The sequence below is a fragment of the Populus nigra genome, chromosome 3 (genome assembly GCF_951802175.1).
Source record: "Populus nigra chromosome 3, ddPopNigr1.1, whole genome shotgun sequence".
NCBI classification, from domain to species: Eukaryota; Viridiplantae; Streptophyta; class Magnoliopsida; order Malpighiales; family Salicaceae; genus Populus; species Populus nigra.
Genome location: NC_084854.1, coordinates 25,478,842 through 25,497,961, shown reverse-complemented (window position 1 = coordinate 25,497,961; position 19,120 = coordinate 25,478,842). Strand labels below are relative to the sequence as shown.

Below are 19,120 nucleotides of genomic sequence, written 5' to 3'. Positions count from 1 at the left end.
ACGATAGGAATGGCTAGAAGGACCACCAAAACCACCACACTGAGAATACTGAAGTTGTGGAATGTGAAGGTGTGGGCAGCAAAAGTGCTGTCATAGGAGAGCCAAGAGTGGATTGAAGGGAGCTCTTATTCGGGTATTTGTGAGTGAGCAGGTAACTGTGAAGATCAGAGTATGATAAGGGTTCTGCTCGTGTAGACAAACTAGTCACTAAGTCTTTGAAATCACTGCGCAAGCCCCGAAATACATAAAGATTAAAATCCTCTAAGGAGAGAGGCCGACTAGCAGCAGCCAACTCATCAAAGAGAACCTTAGCTAGCTGCAGATAAGTGCTAACTGAATCATCTCCCTGACGCAAATCCTAAAAGGAACCATGTAACTACATAATCCTTGAATTTGACGGTGAAGCAAAGGATTTTTCAAGTGTCTACCATATGTTATGAGATGTGTCACAGTCAACCACAAGATGTAGAATTTCAGTAGATAAAGAAGAGAGGAGTGCACTCATAATTAATTGGTCTTATTGCTTCCATGAGAGAAAGAATGGGTTTATACCAGGAGCTGCTATATCGGCGACAATAATATAGGGTGCAGGACAAGGATAAGATCCATCAACAAAAGCATACACACCCTGACCCAACAAATATGGTTTTATTTGCATTCTCCAGTACAAATAGTTATTGGTGGCCAGTTGCAAGGAGATAATCTGATGAGTATTTGAGAGAGGGACTACAACAGCACCATGAAGATGTGTGTTGAGAACAATTGATGCTGCAGAGGGGAGTCCTGGCAGTATCGAAACAATCGGTGCAAAGGAAGGTATTGCTGCCATTGTTAGAGGAAAGCTGCATCCAATAGAAGGAATAGGTGCAGACCCAAAAAATCCAAGAGGAGCCATTGAAAAACCTAACGCAGGTTGCATAAGTGAAGAATTAGCAGGGAGAACAGGGAATGCTGCAGCTAGCATGTTTGTTGTAAGAAGAGATGAAGATTGAGCTGTAGTAGAATCCATGAGAAGAAGAGGGAGACGCCGATGGAAGCTTTTTTGAATATAATGCTCTGATACCAAGTTGAAGTTAAGAGAGAAGGAGTATTGGAAAATATTATGGAGGCTGTGATATATGATGAGCAGCACTCCCCTTCTGTAATAAATATATAGATGTAGGGTTGTACATGATACTAACCATGTAGTCTAATACACATGATCAAAAACCTATTTAAGGTAAATACAAGATAAATATATATACATAATAACATTCCATAATAGGCAATATAGGGACGCTGATAAAGCCATTGTGAATGGTGCCCACTGAAATGGTAATGGATTTGCCCAACTCTTTAACAACAGTCCCTCGACAAATAATTCTTTGGCCAACAGATAATGGAGCAAACCAGCACAGGTATCTTGAAATCATGACTAATCCTGCTCAAATTAAAGGAAACAAATTATTATTGTCCTATAATAGTTACGTTACTTTAGCATGAATAAATACGGCTGCGGCCTCTGTTAAATCGTCCTTGTGATGCAAGAATTTGTTTTTCTAGTACTAGCCATTATTTTCACGCTGAGGTTAGAAAGACTTTCCAATAATTTTCCAAGTTGGTTTAATATATTTTTTTTATTGAATTTAGAATTATTTTATTAAATTCCCAACTTTATTTTGAGCTTTTTCCTAGTTTTGTTTAGGATTTTTATTATTTTTTCTTTATTGTCGGTTTTCTTGTTGGTTTATGTTAAATTTTAGGTTTATTTAAGAAATTGTAAACCTTTTCAAGAGATATTATATATAAAAAAAAATTCAGTAGTAAAATTATGAATTAGAGTTTCTAAATAATTGTCTATAATCGATAAAACTCTATGTTTTTGTGTTTATTGTCTTTCTTTGTGCTTATTGTTTGCTGTAATCCTAGGTTGTTTTGCTTGTCGTGTGCTGTTAAATAACCATGGTTAAAAAATGTCATAGAGCATAACATGTTCAGGTAAGAGGAGATGAGAAGGTTTCCTATCGGGAGAGAAACATTCAAGAGCTGATGATAAAAGACAAGTATATACAAATTGCGAAATTAATCTGTCAATTGGTAGAGGTGAGAAGCTCGAAAGATCATAAAAAAAGTGATTATATATCTATGGACACTTTTGAAAATCCATTTTAGAAGCATGCGCATAGGAGGTGGCTTCTTGATCGAGATGAGAATCATGGAGATTTTGATAATCTTGTTTCTAGTAAAGGAGTTATGAATTAGTATTCTCCATCAATATATGATGTTTATTTTGATGATGATATCATAAATAATGGTAGTAATGGTATCATTGATGTTGTCCATGTTGATAAGTTCGAAGTTGAATACAAAAAAATATGAAATGTGATCAATTTTTTTTTATTGATTTAAGCTATATTGATTTTTTTTTATTACAAGTTTATTATTATCACAAAGATAGATGTATTCAAGTATTACATAGATGCAAAGCATATTCATGAAATTGGAGATGTGAAATTTATTACTGTAAAAGTCAATGAAAAAGAAATAAATTTTCAATTGTTATTTCTTATATAAATTTTAAGATGAAGGGATTGAAGTTGATATCTAAAAATATTATACACCTGAAACAAAGTAAGAAAAGGAACTAGAAAGTCTTGATTGGACATTCACAAGATCGAGGTAACAATAATTTAAACTCGAAGATGAGTTCTTTTCAATACAGGGAGACTGATGTAAGTAAATTTTTTTTTCTAATATGTAATTTTATGTTAATGACATAATTTTCAATCTGACTGTTGGATCAAATTGAAATTTTACTAGAAAATTTCAGATGTTTTTTTTCTATAAGATTAAAACTTTGTAGCAATTGGGGATCAAGAAGGCCTTCCAATAATACCTAAAATTATTGTTTGAAATTTGCTATATTTTTCTAGTTACTTTATGATTTGATTATCTATTTGATTAGAACTCTTTTATGATTTTTTTTGCTTTATTTATGTTTTTTTTTTCTAGTTTGTTTAGGACTTTTACTATATTTTCAAGTTTCCTTGTTGTTTTATGTACTCAAATTTTAGATTTACTTAAGGAGAGGCATATTAAATAAAAAAAATATTTTGTAATAAAATTTCAAATTAAAATTTTTATATGATCCCTTTTTGTGTGTATGTGTTTATATATATATATATATATATATATACTTCCACCTATATCATCTTGTGTTTAGAGCCCAGCAATCCGAGATTATTACTTGGTATGTACTGCAATCGCATCTCATTTTGTTTACTGGGTGCTGCCAACATATAGATAATCCTTGTAATAAAAAAGAGAGAGAGTCTATATTGAATCCATAGTCTTTTTTTGGCTTTTACGTATTAATATTAAAAAAACAAAACCAATTATGATTACTAATGTGTAGGTTGAACATGTATAGTTTAACTTGACTGTATAACATTACTATCAATTTGTCTGATGCGGATTATTATTTGAACAACAAAAGCCGATGCTGAGCTGATAATTAATGATACAGCTAGCAATTTCATTGCTCAAACAAAGAATATACGATGAAATATTTATATTTAGAACGGTAAAGAACCGATCATAGCAATTTAAAAATTTTAATTATTAGGTAAAGTTTTATTATATGATTTATATTATTTTTTAATACATTTTCTTAAATGAAAGCTTTTTAAATTTGAGATTTGGAAATGTATATATTATCTTGTGTTTAATTTTGATCAAATAAATAAGGATGATGAGATTCAAACTTATATGATTACTTAGTCATCAAGACTTTAATATATGTGAAAAAATTAATTTATTTTAAAATTTTAAATTATTAAATAAAATTTTAAAATATAATATATATTATCTTGAAGTAAGTGGAATTTCATTGCTGGTGATAATAGTAATTAAAAAAAAAAAGTAAAGTAAACCAGCTGTGTGATATGGACACAGATACATGAGGAGCTTGCACCTGGTTTAATGGCTCTATGATTACTTTTTACTTTAATCCTTAGTAGTAGTCATTCTCTCTTCCTCATCTTCATAAATATAAGCTTCCGCACATTGATATGTTCAGCCATATAGCTTATATATGAATATTGAATCATTGGATATGTATAACATTTCATTAAAAATACTTATAACCCTTGGTAGTGATCTTCTTAATTAATATACTCAAGTGATTGGGGACATACGCACAGCCAATTAAGAACCCTTATAAAAGCAAGGCAGGTTAAGCTCCAAAAAACCACAAGCACTCTAGCTTTCTTCTTAATCTTCTCAATCACAGGCATCCTCACAGGTTATCAGCTAGTTTATCCCCCTTATTTCCATTGAAGGTTAAATTATTTATCATTTTACGCAAGCACACTTCACTTTTTCTTCATGCATCTAAGAATATATGACATTTTCATAAAAACATATGGAATTATTTGATAATTAGTTCCCTTTAGCTAGGCTTGGAAGCAAGTGTGAACTGATTCATGCCTACTTCTGCTGCTATTCAGCTCTAAAATCAATTGCTAATGAAGAACATTTGGGATATGAAAGCAAAAAGTGATTAAATGTGTTAACTTGTGTGGATTGACTACGTAGTCTTTTAACTGTGCTGGCTCTAGTGGGCCGGAGACTTTTGCAAGGTTGATAATTTAAGATTTGACACTTCATCTATTTTGACAGGTGAGATTTGGAAATTCCCACGATCCATAATGGAAGGAAACATGAAAGTTTGGATTTTGCAGTTGGTGGCACTATGGGTTTTGTTAGTAACAATTCACGATCACCATGTCGTGGCAAACGATGGGGGCGGTTATACTCATCCCGCGCCTATAATTCCACTGCATGCCTCCGAACAAGGTAGGAAGGCTATCAATAATTCAAGGCCGTTTTCCATAGTCGGGGCAGGCAGTAAACTCTGCGTTTCAGTAAACAGATTCGTGCCCCAGCTAGTGGATTGCAAAGCCGCCACAAAAGAGCAAAAATGGGAGTTCCTTGAAGATGGTACTTTGCGGACAGAGACAAACCATAGCATGTGCCTCACTTGTAATGACCTAACCCAAGGAAGCGACATTCTCGTTCTCCCATGCAAATTCAGTTCATCTGATTATATATTTTGGAAATATAGGTCCTCTGATAAAGCCATTATTAATACTGCCAGTACTACTGAAGACCTGGTAATGGATTTGCGCGAAGGTCAAACAGAAGTCCCTCAACAAATACTTCTTTGGAAATCCAATGGTGGAGACAACCAGATGTGGCATCTAGTACCATGAGTAATCCTGCTCAAATTAAAGGCAACAAGTTATTACGTTGCTTTAATATATATGAATAAAGATGGCCGCGGCCTCTGTTACATCGTACTTGTGTGTAATGCTAAAATATATAAATGAAATGAAGCTTCGCTTTGATAGAGTGGTTCTTTAATTTGTTATAATTAGATTGTGTTGAATGAGTAAAATTAGCCTTATTTTCATACTCTTTATATATATATATATATATATATATATATATATATATATATATATATATATATATATATATCATGAAAATGGTCCTGGATACGACCCACATGTGGACAGACACGGTCAGGAACTAAACCATGAAAAAGAGCTTGTCAATTCAAAGTTCTTATGCGGGCTGAGAAATGCAAGTCATACTATTTGAATAAAAAATATTCTTTTTTTTTAATTCATTCTTTATTACTTGATTAGTGCTTGTTGAGTTCCAAGTTTACTTGCTTACCTTACTCGTACAAGGTTTAATAGCTTTCTCTTATCACTATTTAGGTCTTGGGAACCGGTAAGAAAAGGTAAAGGGAAAAACAAAAACTAGCAAGAAATGGTGGGATATACATAAAAATTAATAAGATACAACGAGGAGTAATATTTTTGTGTTAGCAATAGTTGCAGGCATGAGCGGAGGCATCATAAAGGCTTCTGTATGCTATAACATCAAGATTTTATTAATATTTTTTGAGTAGTTTTATATATAAAAAATTTATAATTCTTGATTGAGTTATTAAATTTTTTAAAAAATTTATGTGGAGTCTTCTAATATGATGCTTTAATTTAGGTTAAAATTTTAGAATTTTTGGAGAAATTCAAAAATTTGATGAAAAATCATAATTTGACTAGTTTTACGTTATTAGACGTAATTTTCAACCCGACCATTAGATTGAGTTGAAATTTTACGAGGGATCTTAAAATATATTGAATAAAATATGATTAAAATTTTAGGATGAACGGAGCCTGGTAGTGCTAACAAAAAAAAATAACCGTCAAATAAAAACAAAACGACTCATTAAGGGTAAAATGGTTATTTGCTATTAAAAAATAAAATAAATCAGTTATTCCTTCCTTTTATATGTTGTCGACTGGGCAAAAGCAGAATAGAAAAAGAAAGAAAAGAAAATGCAAGATAGAAAGAGAGAAAAGTAAGGGAAAAATATAAAAAAAAATCCAAGAAAAAAAATAAAAAAAATGAGAGAATAACCTTGTAAACTTACAAGTCCAACTTATAAAATACTAATTTAAGAAAGAATCAAGTGAAGGAATGAGGAATTGAGAGAGGAAAAAAATTTAATTACTTTTTTTTCCAGTTGACATGAGATTGTTATTTTATCCCGGTTGAAGGGTTGTTATAATATCGATTCATATTCGATTATAGATGAATTATATTCCATAAAACATCAAAGGATATAACTTTAATAGTGAGTTTATTTTTAATTTTACTTTAATTTTATATACTTTTAAATTTATTTTTTAATATTTTAAATAGTATATTTGAATTAAAACTTTATTATTAACTTCAAAAATTTATATATATAAATTAATAATTAATCTTAAAAAAAATTATGTATTTATTTAATAGTCCGGACAGGAAAAATTCCTGCTGTCCGCTCTTGGTTGTAGGTAGAGATATTTAAATTCTCATTAGCCGATCGACTTTGATTCAGTATAATTGACATATTTACAGTTTGTACACAATCTATATCATGGGATGGCCAAGGAATTATATGTGAAATTGATGAATGGTTTGGTTAAAATCTTTAGATTAATGAATGCTGTTTGCTCCGAGAGGAACATATATTCTTAATTTTGAAGTTTGTCATCATCTTGTATAGAAATTTGTGCATCTATAGATTTGGAATTTGCTATTGATATTCAGATTTGATGCCTCGCCTTTGCTTGTTTTGTAGGTTAGAATTAGCTGGATTTGTTGATGTTGGCATAGTATGACTGAAAGCAATAGCAATGCAAGTGTGAGCTCGAGTTCGAGTTTGAATAGCAGCTTTCCGGACATAGAGGATGACCAAACCATTGCAAGCATCTTAGCAGAAGATGAAAGTTCTCAAGTTGCTGGAACGCTTGGGAAGAGACTGTCGCATTTGGACTCCATACCAGTATTTTCCTTTCCACATCTATATTTTCCAGCCCATACTACGTGCTTGCACATATATGACATTTCAAATTCACATGGGCGGTGCATCTTTTTGTTTCACTGTATAGTGTAGGGAAAGGCCAATTTGTTAAATTATAGTAAATTTTAACCTCCATCAACCTTGTGCACCAACAAAACGGGCTGTTGATATGCAATGCTGTACCAATCTATAGTGCAGTCTTGGGTGTTAGTTACGATGGGTTAAAAACTTGTGGTGATATCACTCCTTAATTTAAGCAAAATAGGGGATAAATCCAGGTGCCAACGGTGCAGTAGGGCATTTCGTGTATGTGTATGTAACTTCCATTTATAAATAAGCAAACTAAGCAGCTAATTTCATATCTTTGGCCATTAAATTACTCCTTGCAGCGAAGCCTAATTAAGTAAACAATAACCCAAATCCAAAAGTTAAGAAGCATGCCTCATCACCCAGTGAACACGCATGTACCTATCCAATACATCATCCAAAAAATAAAAGATTAAAACAATCAGTCCCTAAAAATACAAGGAACCATTAACAAAAACATTGTGAATTCTGTGGCTGCATAAGCCAAGTATGCAACCTGTAGTTCCTTGCTGAAAGTAAGGGTTGCATTGTGTATGTTCTCTTTACCTTCACATTAGCTTGCAACAAGCACGTGTGTTGAGGAACAGAGTAGGAAGTGCTCACTGGATTCGATCTTCAACAACTGCTGTTATTTACAACATATCTGGCACTTCCTTCTACGCTTGTGATTGGTTATATATTTATTAACCTAGTTTATACTCTATATTGACCAGTGAGTGGCAAAGAGGTAAACAAATACACATAATTGTTGTCCTTTTTTGTTTTGTTATTTCCTCCTGCTGTTGAATAACTTCTTGGTGTTTCTTTAAGCCATATGAATAATCATAGATTTAATGTTTTGCCAGCACACTCCACGGGTGAATGGTGAGATACCTGATGTGAATGATGCAACCTTAGACCATGAGCGGCTGTCTGAAAGGTTGTGATTTTGTCATCCACCCTTCATACTGTTTCTTATTCATTCTTGGACCACTTGGTGCATTTCACTTTTAGCTAGTATGTAATGTGATGCACCCTTTGTCGCACCTGGATATCGTGACGGTTTTAAAAATAATATTTCATGAAGAGAATAAATTTTTGGTATCCTATTCTTTAATGGAGAATGATCTTATTTAGGAGTCGCCGTCTAGTATTATAGTCATTAGGAATCCTGACTGGTCAGCAGAGATTCTATGGTACGAGACTGGTTACGCAAAAAGAAAGATATGATCACCCCTTAAACGTCCTGCCTAAGGCAGGCTACATTTCTAGTTTTGTCATAAATTTCTAATATTTTGTTGGTTTATGCTATGATGGTTTGCATGTAATATTCCTGACTTTGACGTTAGTAAATATTCATCAACGAATACTTCTAACTCTGGCGTTGATAAATATTACGTAGCTATAAAAACAAAATAAATTTAAATCAATATTTTTTTTTATTCCTGACTCTAACGTCAGTGAATAAACAAATAAAAATAAATTTATTTATACGCATACACATATTTTTTTATTTTTATATAGCTAAATAAAATTTTTTAAAAAATAAATTAGTATTTTTATTCATAACTCTGACGTCAGTAAATAAATCGATAAAATAAATTTATATTTTTTTATGCATACATATATATTTTTATTTTATTATTTTTTTGAAGCTGGGCTAGATCTAGCCAGCCCGGCCTGGTCACTAGACACGCGTGAAAAGCTTCACGCACGCTCAGCACAGTGGGAGTAATTAAAACTGCAAGTGCACAGTGCCTGTGTAATTAAAAATGGAAAGAGAAGGAAAGATGCAAACTTATCTGGTGCAGCTGCGGGGTGAAGATGAATACGATGGTGACGACCGGTTAGCTCTGGCCGGACATGTCTTCTCCCTCCTCTTTTCGTGTCTGTCTCTTACTCTTTTTTTCTGGGTTTTCTTCTGGTGTTCTTCTGTCCCCTGTGTTGCTGCTTATTCTTTCGTCCCCTGCGTCTGTCCTCTAGTGTTTTCTCTTCTGGAAAAGCCCTCCCCAGTTACTTTGAATTTCCTTTGTTTTCGTCTTGCCTTGCGTAATTTTCCAGTGTCTTCGTTCTTCTTCTGTTTTTTGCTTGTTTTTGGGTTTCTTCCCTCTGTTTTTTTTATAGCTCCCCTTGTTCTGTTTCTCCGTCTTCTCTGGTTCTTTCCTCTGTTCGCTCGTCACTGGTTTCCGAAGACTGTGAAGACGATGGTGATGAAGGTGTGGTGGCTGGCCAAAAACTTCCCTCCACTTCTGTTTCGTTCGTTCTTTTTTTTTTCCGTGCTCTCTGTTTTTTTTTTTTTTGCCCCTGCTTCTCCCGCTCGTCCCCTGTTTTTTTTTTTTTTTTGGCGTTCTCCCCTATGCCTCTACCTTCTGAGGCCTTTCTCTGGCTTAGGTCTGGTGTCCCTGCCTCCAGAAATGGTGGGCATCGTGGAGGCGAGAGATCATGGCTGCATCGTGGGTATAGTGGCCATGATCTGCTGGATTTTCCACTGTTGAACCGGTCTTTGGCAAACAGATGATGAACAGTAGGATCCAAAGCGGCGTCATTTGGCATGGAAAATGATAAATTGTAGTTTGGTCTCTGATGTTTTGAAATGTATTAATTGGGTCCCTTAATCAATAAATTTAATTTTGCCCCTTTGATTAATTTTAATTAAATCCCTGAATTTATTTAAATAATTAAATAAAAAATTAATTAAGTTCGCAAACTTATTAATTCTATTGATTTCATTAATTAAACTAATTAAAATTTTAATTAAAATTTCAAACTTATTAATTCTTCAATTTCTAATCAATTTACTCTCAAATCTGATAATTTTATCTCTGAACTTCAAATTTATGTTGTTTTAATCTCGTTCTCAAATATATTTTTATCCATTTATTTTTTATTTTTTATTCAAAAATTGGGTTATGACACACTTCATGCTGCTTCGTATTCATTCTTGGATTACTTACTTGGTGCATTTCACTTTTAGCTATTATGAAATGTGGCATGCCTATAATTCTTGTCGCACCCTCACAGTGGAGCGCGTCGACCCTCGATTGATTTCAGTTTTTTTTTTTTTGTATAAAGGAGTCGCCACCTAGTATTTGGTCACTAGGAATCCTAAATAGTCTTTCAGAGATTCTAAGGTAAGGAACTGGTTGTGTAAAGGGAAGGTATTGGCACCCCTAGTACGCTCTACCTAAGGTAAACTGCTTGGTGTTTGACTTGTTTTATAATTGCTATAGTGTTGGTGCTTTCTAATCTCATCAGTTTTTCTAGGTTTGATTCAAACTAAATTTATTAAGATAGAAATCCAAGGAGGTTCCATGTGCTTTAAAAGCTCATTTTCCCCTTAGTATTTCAAGAGTTTGCGACTCGTAAATCGCAAGGAGGATAGACAAAAATTTAGAAATCTAGGGCGCTTTAAAAGCCTATTTTTTTTGCCTTGGTGTTTTATACTCTCACGGCTTGTAAACCGTGGAGTAAAAAATTGAAATGTTCTCGATTATAATCAAGACTTCTTTCAAGGATGTGTGCGGATTTATTATTCCTATAAAATTATTTTGGATATTTACCACTCCGAGTTTCTTTATCCAAATATTAACAGTGAATAATAACAAATTATTCCCAATAATATTTTGGATATTCGTCCTTTAAGGATTTCTTTATCCAAATATTAGCGGTGAATAATAGATGAATTCCCCCTAAAATAAGATTTTTATATTTTTTTGGGATATTGGCCAATACCCTTTGGAATTTTACAAAAATGTTGTAAAATCCAGAAATGCAAGAAAACAAATTTTGATATATATATATATATATATATATATATATATATATATATATATATATATATATATTTCACAGTTGCGTCGAAAACCAGGTATTCTAAATACGAGATTGGTATATATTTTTTTTACAACATAAAAAAAATTCAGACTTTAAAATAAATATTCCAGAAAATAAATCTCTTTCTCTTTCTTTTATTTTTTCAAAAAAAAAAGGATTAGGTCCGGCCGGGTCACGTGCCTAAGCAGGGGACCTGGCAGAACACAAAATTTAAATAAGTGTTCAAGTGAATTATAATTCACTTGAACAGTAACCACAAAAGATTGCACAGTAACATATATAATTAAAATGCAAAGCAAAGAGAATTCATGGACTTACCTGGCTCTGAAACAGGCGAAGGAGATGACACTGCAGTTGCTGCACTCGGTCACTGGCTACTGGTTCTGGCGGGAAAAAAAAACAATGGTCATGCTGGTTTTGGCCTCTTTCCCTTGCTTCTTCCTGTTTTCTTCTCTTCTCTTTCCCTCCACTGTTCTACTTTCTTTTTCCTTTTTTCTCTTTTCACAGTAACGAATAGAAACTCATGTTCTCTGCGTTTTATCTGCAAGTCTTTGGTTGTTTTTTCTGTTCTTTTCTCTTCGTTTTTCTCTTTTTTTATGCTCTTTTTTTTTCTCCCGTTAGGTCATTAGCAGGGCTTATATATAGTCTAAATATATCTCTATTTAGGAAAGATTCAATGCATTAGTTCTAGGATGAAAATCCCTACTGATTTGCAGTAAAAAAAGGCAAAAAAGAAACTTAAATATTCTGATTCTTATGTCTGATTTCTTTCCAGTTTTTTAGAGGATGGTGTGGCTTCTTTCTTTCCTTTCATAAGGCCAGCTACTCCCTTTGAAATGAGACAATAAAAACGTGGTTGCAACTCTAAAAATCAGGCGTGATGATAAAGGAAAACAACAGGAATTTGCAGGGAAAAAAAAGAAAGAAATCAAATGGGTAAGGGTGCATGCTGTAAAGTCTTATTTTCCTTATTCAGTGTGATAAAAATCATGTCATTTATGATGATCTAGCCCCCCTCTCCAGCTTTCAATATCGTTCTTCAATTCAATCCCTCATTTTAGCACTTTTCGATTCAGTCCTTGGTCCAAAAAAATCCTTCAAATTGGCCTGCAATTGGTCTTCAAACTTTAAGCATCTTGCAATTGTGTCCCTGCAAACTTGGGCAAAAATCCTTCTTGCAGCAGGAATCCCTGCTTTCACACTAGATATTCAAACAGGAATATCTTGAGCTTCTAATATCAAAATCAAGCGATTCGAAAGGTCAAATTCATCTACGTGTCCTGGACTACAACTTTGATGAAGGATTCAAAGTGAGATAAATTCGTTTTGAATAACAGAATTGCAACCAAACTCGGCTGGAAACCTTCTCGCGGCAGGATTCTATGTTTTCACGCTAGATTTCAAACATGAATATCTTGAGCTTTTGATATCAAAATCAAGTAATTCAAAAGCCCAAATTCATCTACGTGTCCCGAACTACAACTTTGATGAAGGATTCAAAGTGAGATAAAATCATTTTAGATAACAGAATCCGGCAGGAATCTGGTTGGTCAAAAAGGTTTTCTTAATCTGACAATGCCGAGCATCCAAATCTGACCGAGAGTCTGCCTTAAGAACAATGATCCTTATGACCCAATAAAGGTGTAGGTCAACATGTCATGAGTGACAAAATATAGCTAGGATGGTTAGATATTTTACGAAACCAAGTTAGAATCAGAGCCTAAGTTGGAACAAAAAAATTGCGACAGTAGTAGAACCAGTTTTTTTTAGTGCAAATTCTGAGGGATTTATCCAACCTTAAAGACTAGATAAAGAAGGAACGAATTTAGTATTATGAAGACTCTTGATTAATCTAAGAAAACTTGATGATTTTGGCAACAAAGGGGACTAATAAAGAGAGCAGAAAACAGCTCAAACAGGGTTCGGAAAAAAAATATTTCTTTCTCCATCACTTTCGTCAATTTTCTAGCAAATATGAGCTACACTCCTACACTCAGTTCAAAATGGGTATACATCATCTCGAGCATGTGGGTCCAAAATTGAGTAACAACAATTGTTATCTATTTTTACGTGCTTGCCTTTTCTCATTCCTGTAATGAATTTAGTTTCAGTTGCTAGCATCTTTTTTGTAGGTTCATTTTAAGCATGGCAAGCATATTTTTCCATGTATAGACTCTGATTTGCGCTGTTTAAGTAAAGATTGTAAATGCTGGCTTGATGGCATCTAATGTGCATATTGTTAAAATATTGAATAAATGGTTTTTACCATCTGTTATAGTAAGCTTCTTTTTTTAATCTTAAAAAACCACCCTGGCAAGAGCTCTTAGTCCCAAATATACACATATCCGGCATTTATACACTTCCCGAGCCTATAATTCGACTGTATGCCTCCGGAGTAGGTACGAATTTTAAAAATTATTCAAGCCCGTTGTCCATCGTTGGGGCAAGCTGCAATCTCTGCGTTTCAGTAAGCAGATTCGCGCCCCTGCCAGTGGATTGCAAGACCGACACAAAAGAGCAACAATGGGGGTCCTGTACAGATGGTACAGTACGGACAGAAATGACATTCTCGTTCTCCCATGCAGCTTCAGTTCGTCTGGTTATATAGTTTGGCAATATAGGGACTCTGATAGAGCCACTGTGAATGGTGCCCACTGAAATGGTAATGGATCTGCGCAACTCTATAACAACAGTCCCTCGACAAATAATTCTATGGCCAACAGATAATGGAGCAAACCAGCACTGGTATCTTGAAATCATGACTAATTCTGCTCAAATTAAAGGAAACAAATTATTATTGTCCTATAATAGTTACGTTCCTTTAATATGAATAAATATAGCTGCGGCTTCTGTTAAATCGTCCTTGTGAAGCAAGAAATTGTTTTTCTAGTACTAGCCATTATTTTCATGCTGAGGTTAGAAGGACTTTCCAATAATTTTCCAAGTTGGTTTAATATTTTTTTATTGGATTTAGAATTATTTTATTAAATTCCTAACTTTATTTAGAGCTTTTTCCTAGTTTTGTTTAGATTGGCGGTTTTCTTGTTTGTTTATATCAAGTTTTAGATTTATTCAAAAAGTTATAAATATTTTAGAGAGGCATGCTATCTAATGATAGTAATGGTATCATTGATGTTGTTCATGTTGATAAGTTAGAAGTTGAGTACAAAAAAAACATGAAATGTGATCAACAAATTTTTTTTTATTTAAACTGTGCTGATCTTTTTTATTACAAGTTTACTATTATCATAAAGATAGATGTATTCAAGTATTATATAGATGCAAAGTATATTCAAGAAGTTTGAGATATGAAATTTATTATCCTAAAAGTTGATAAAAGAGAAATAAATTATCAATTGTTATTTCTTATACAAATTTTAAGATGAAGGGATTGAAGTTGATATTTAAAAATATTATACACCTGAAGCAAAGAAAAAAAAAAGAGTTGCAGAGTCTTGATTGAACATTCACAAGATCAAAGTAACAATAATTTAAACTCAAGAACAAATTCTTTTCATCACGAGGAAACTAATGTAAGTAAAAAAAATTTCTAACATGTAGCTTTATGTTAATAAATATAATTTTCAATCTAACTATTCGATCAAACTAATATTTTACTAGAAGATTTCAAATGTTTTTATTTATAAGATTAAAACTTTATAGCAATTGAAAATCAGAAAGACCTTCCAATAATACTTAAAAGTTATTGTTTGGGATTTATTATATTTTTTTAGTTGGTTTATGATTCGATTCTCTATTTATGTAAAACTCTTTTATGATTATTTTAGCTTATTTATGGTTTTTTTTCTAATTTCTCGAGGATTTTTATTGTATTTCTTTTATTTTTAGGTTTCCTTGTTGATTTATATCAAAATTTTGGATTTATTGAAGGAGAAACAGACTACATAAAAAAATATTTAATAATAAAATTTTAAATTAGAATTTTTATATCATCCCTTTCTCATAGAATTCCTTTGTGTCTGCGTTTGATGTGTTTGTTTTTTTTTTTTTTTGGTACTTCCACCTATATCACCTTGTGTTTCAGAGCCCCGACGACTTGAGACTATTACTCGGTATGTACTGCAATCCCATCTCATTTTATTTATTGTGTGCTGCTAACATATAGATAATCCTTGTAATAAAAAAAAGGAGCATATAGATAATCCTTGTAATAAAAATAAAGAGAGAGTCCATATTGAATCCTAAACCGTGTTTTGAATCCATAGGCTATATTGGCTTTTACGTATTAATATTAAAAAAACAAAACCAATTATGATTATATATGTAGGTTGAACACGTATAGTTTAACTTGACTGGATAACATTACTATCAAATTGTTGTTTGTCTGCAGTATTATATATAATTCGAACAATTTCATTGCTTAAACAAAGAATATACGATGTAATATTTATATTTAGTATGTGATTGATGTTTTAAATTATACGAAGCAAGTGGACTTTCATTGCTGATAATAATAATAAAGAAAGAAAGAAAGAAAGTAAACCAGCTGTGTGATATGGACACGGATACATGAGTAGCGTTCGCACCTGGTTTAATGGCTCTCTGATTACTTTAATCCTTAGCAGTAGTCTTTCTCTCTTCCTCATCTTCTTAAATATAAGCTTCCGCACATTGATATGTTCAGCCCTCTAGCTTATATATGAATGTTGAATCATTGGATATATAAAAAAACATATACGCAAGTGGTTGGGGACCAACAGCCAAGAACCCTTATAAAAGCAAGGCAGGTTATGCGCCAAAAAATCACAAGCACTCTAGCTTTCTTCTTAATCTTCTCAATGACAGGCATCCTCACAGGTTATCAGCTAGTTTATTCCCCTTCTTTGGAAACTTTCATTTCCATTGAAGGTTAAATTATTTGAGCTCTTCACACACAATTTATCATTTGTTTTCTGTTCTTGCTCTTGCTGCACGTACGTACGCAGGCACACTTCACTTTTTCTTCATGCATCTAAGAATATATGACATTTCATAAAGCATATGGAACTATTTGATAATTAGTTTCCCTTAGCGTGGCTTGGAAGCAAGTGCGAATTGATTCATGCCTATTTCTGCCGCTATTAATGAAGAACATTTGGGATATGAAAGCAGAAAATGATTAAATGTGTTAACTTGTGTGGATTAACGTCCAGCTAGTATTTCAAGATTTGACACTCTTCATCTATTTTTACAGGTGAAATTTGGAAATTCCCACGATCCATACTGGAAGGAAACATGAAAGTTCGGATTTTGCAGTTGGTGGCACTATGGGTTTTGATAGTGGCAATTCACGATCACCATGTCATGGCAAACGATGGTGGCATTTATACACATCCCGGGCCTATAATTCGACTGCATGCCTCTGGAGAAGGTAGGAAGGCTATCAATGATTCAAGGCCGTTGTCTATCGTCGGTGCAGGCAGTAAACTCTGCGTTTCAGTAAACAGATTCGTGCCCAAGCTAGTGGATTGCAAGGCCGACACAAAAGAGCAAAAATGGGAGTTCTATACAGATGGTACTTTGCGGACAGAGACGGACCTTAGCATGTGCCTCACTTGTAATGACCTAACCCAAGGAAGCGACATTCTCGTTCTCCCATGCAACTTCAGTTCGTCTGATTATATAGTTTGGAAATATAGGTCCTCTGATAAAGCCATTATTAATGTTGTCACTGAACTAGTAATGGATTTGCGCAGTGGTCAAACAGAAGGCGCTCAACAAATGTTTCTTTGGGAATCCCTAGATAAAGACAACCAGATGTGGTATCTAGAAGCATGATTAATCCTGCTCAAATTGAAGCAACAAGTTATTGTTGCCCAATAACAATTACGTTACTTTAATATGAATAAATATGTATATGGCTGCGGCCTCTGTTACAATAATATCGTCCTGGTGTGTAATGCTAAAATATATAAATGAAATGAAGCTTCGCTTTGATATAGTGGTTCTTTAATTTGTTGTTAGATTGTGTTGAACGAGGAAAAATAATCATATTTTCAGACTTTTATTTTTATATCATGAAAACACTTTTGGATGTGCAACTCACGAGTGGACAGTTATTATCAAGAGTCAAACCATAAGAAAAAACCCGTCAACTCAAAGTTTTCAATCAATCACATACATATATTTGAGTTGAAAAATATAAGTGATAAGATTTAAATCAGAATTGTTCTTTCCTTTTAATTGACTTCTTACCACTTGGCTATTAGTAGCTGAGTTACCGCTTACTTGTGCCACGCTTTAATAGCTCTCTAATCACTATTTAGGTCTTGGGAACCAGTAATAAAAGGTTAAATAAATAAAAACTAGTAACAAACGGTGGGATATACATAAAAATTAAGGTAAAGATATTTAAATGTCTCGTTAGCCGATCGACTTTGATTCAGTATAACTGACATATTAACAGTTTGTACACAATCTATATCATGGGATGGCCAAGGAATTATTTGTTGAGGGACTTCTGTTTGAGCGCCGCGCAAATCCATTACCAGGTCAGTGGCAGCATTCTACATTGGCTTTATCAGAGGCCCTATATTGCCAAACTGTATAACCAGACGAAGTGAGGCTGCATGGGAGAATGAGAATATTGTCGCTTCCTTGGGTGAGATCATTACAAGTGACGCACATGCTAGGGTTCCTTTTTTTCCGTATCCTGTCAAAATTGATGAAGAGTGCCAAATTTTAAATTATCAACCTTACAAAAACCTCCGCCCCACTAGAGCTAGCGTAGTTAAAACACTAGCTAGTAAATCTACACGAATTCACACGTTCAATCTTTTTGAGTTGATAGCCTAAATGTTCATTAGTAATTCATTTTAGAACTTCATAGCAGCAGCACCATGCATGAATTAATTCACATTTGCTTTAAAGCCTAGCCGAAGGGAACTAATTATCCAGTAATTCCATGTGTTTTATGAAATGCAATATATTCTTAGATGCATTAACAAAATAATAATATTGATGATAAATTGTGTATGTGTGTGAAGAAATCAAATTTCACGTGTAATATATTGATTGACTACAAGGTATATTCACTAACATTCTCTATACCAAAAACGTACTTATGTCCTGAATTGCATGGTAAATGAGATGAAGAGAATATTGGTTCATAGTCAAAACATTGATGAGGCGGCGTTTTCCATGATGTCAACTACTCAAACCCTACTCTGTGGAACGAGCATGTGGAGCAGCCACTAACTAATCTAATGTTCCATCAATTGTTGCAGAAAAGAACTTCGTTTTAAGCTTGGTTTTGATACAAACCAGACCTGTAATATTTAAAAATCTTGGGTTGCCTTTATTTCACTTATGTGCCACAAGTTAAAAAGGACAAGTTGGATAAAAAGGCTAAACCAGGAGTGTTCATTAGATACAACAGTCCATTAAAAGCTTACAAAATCTTCCAACCTCAAAATGAGAAAATTTTAGTAAGCAGAGATGTTAACTTCATGGAAGATAAATAATGAAAATGAGAGGAACTAGAAGAGAGGCAAGAATCATCAACAGAGAAGCAGGAATCTTCAACTTGGGAGATTATTAATAATAATATTGATGTTGAGTCGGTTAGAGGTACAAGATCCTTATTTGATATATATGAAAGTAGCAATATTGCTATTTGTGAGCCTACAAAATTCGAAGAGGCAATGAAGAACAACGAATTATGAATGGATTGAAGCAATGAAAGAGGAACTTAGAATGATAAAAAAAAAATGATAATATGATGGACGAGCCTTTACATAAAAAGGTCACAGGAGTCAAATGAGTTTATAGAATAAAAAAAATGCAATGATTCTATAAACAAATACAAAGCCATATTAGTTG

At 33.4% G+C, this 19,120-nt stretch overlaps 1 protein-coding gene across 1 annotated transcript; it reads left to right on the top strand.

The window, feature by feature from the left end:
• Nucleotides 1-16,534: 16,534 nt before the first annotated feature.
• On the top strand, nt 16,535-17,077 carry LOC133689487 (abrin-a-like). Its single transcript, XM_062109343.1, has one exon. The coding sequence runs from the start codon at nt 16,535-16,537 to the stop codon at nt 17,075-17,077; it is 543 nt and encodes a 180-aa protein (XP_061965327.1).
• Nucleotides 17,078-19,120: the final 2,043 nt, after the last annotated feature.

What these genes read in the sequence shown, in the direction of transcription:
- LOC133689487 (XM_062109343.1), top strand. Translation starts at nt 16,535, where the DNA reads ATGAAAGTTCGGATTTTGCAGTTGGTGGCACTATGGGTTTTGATAGTG.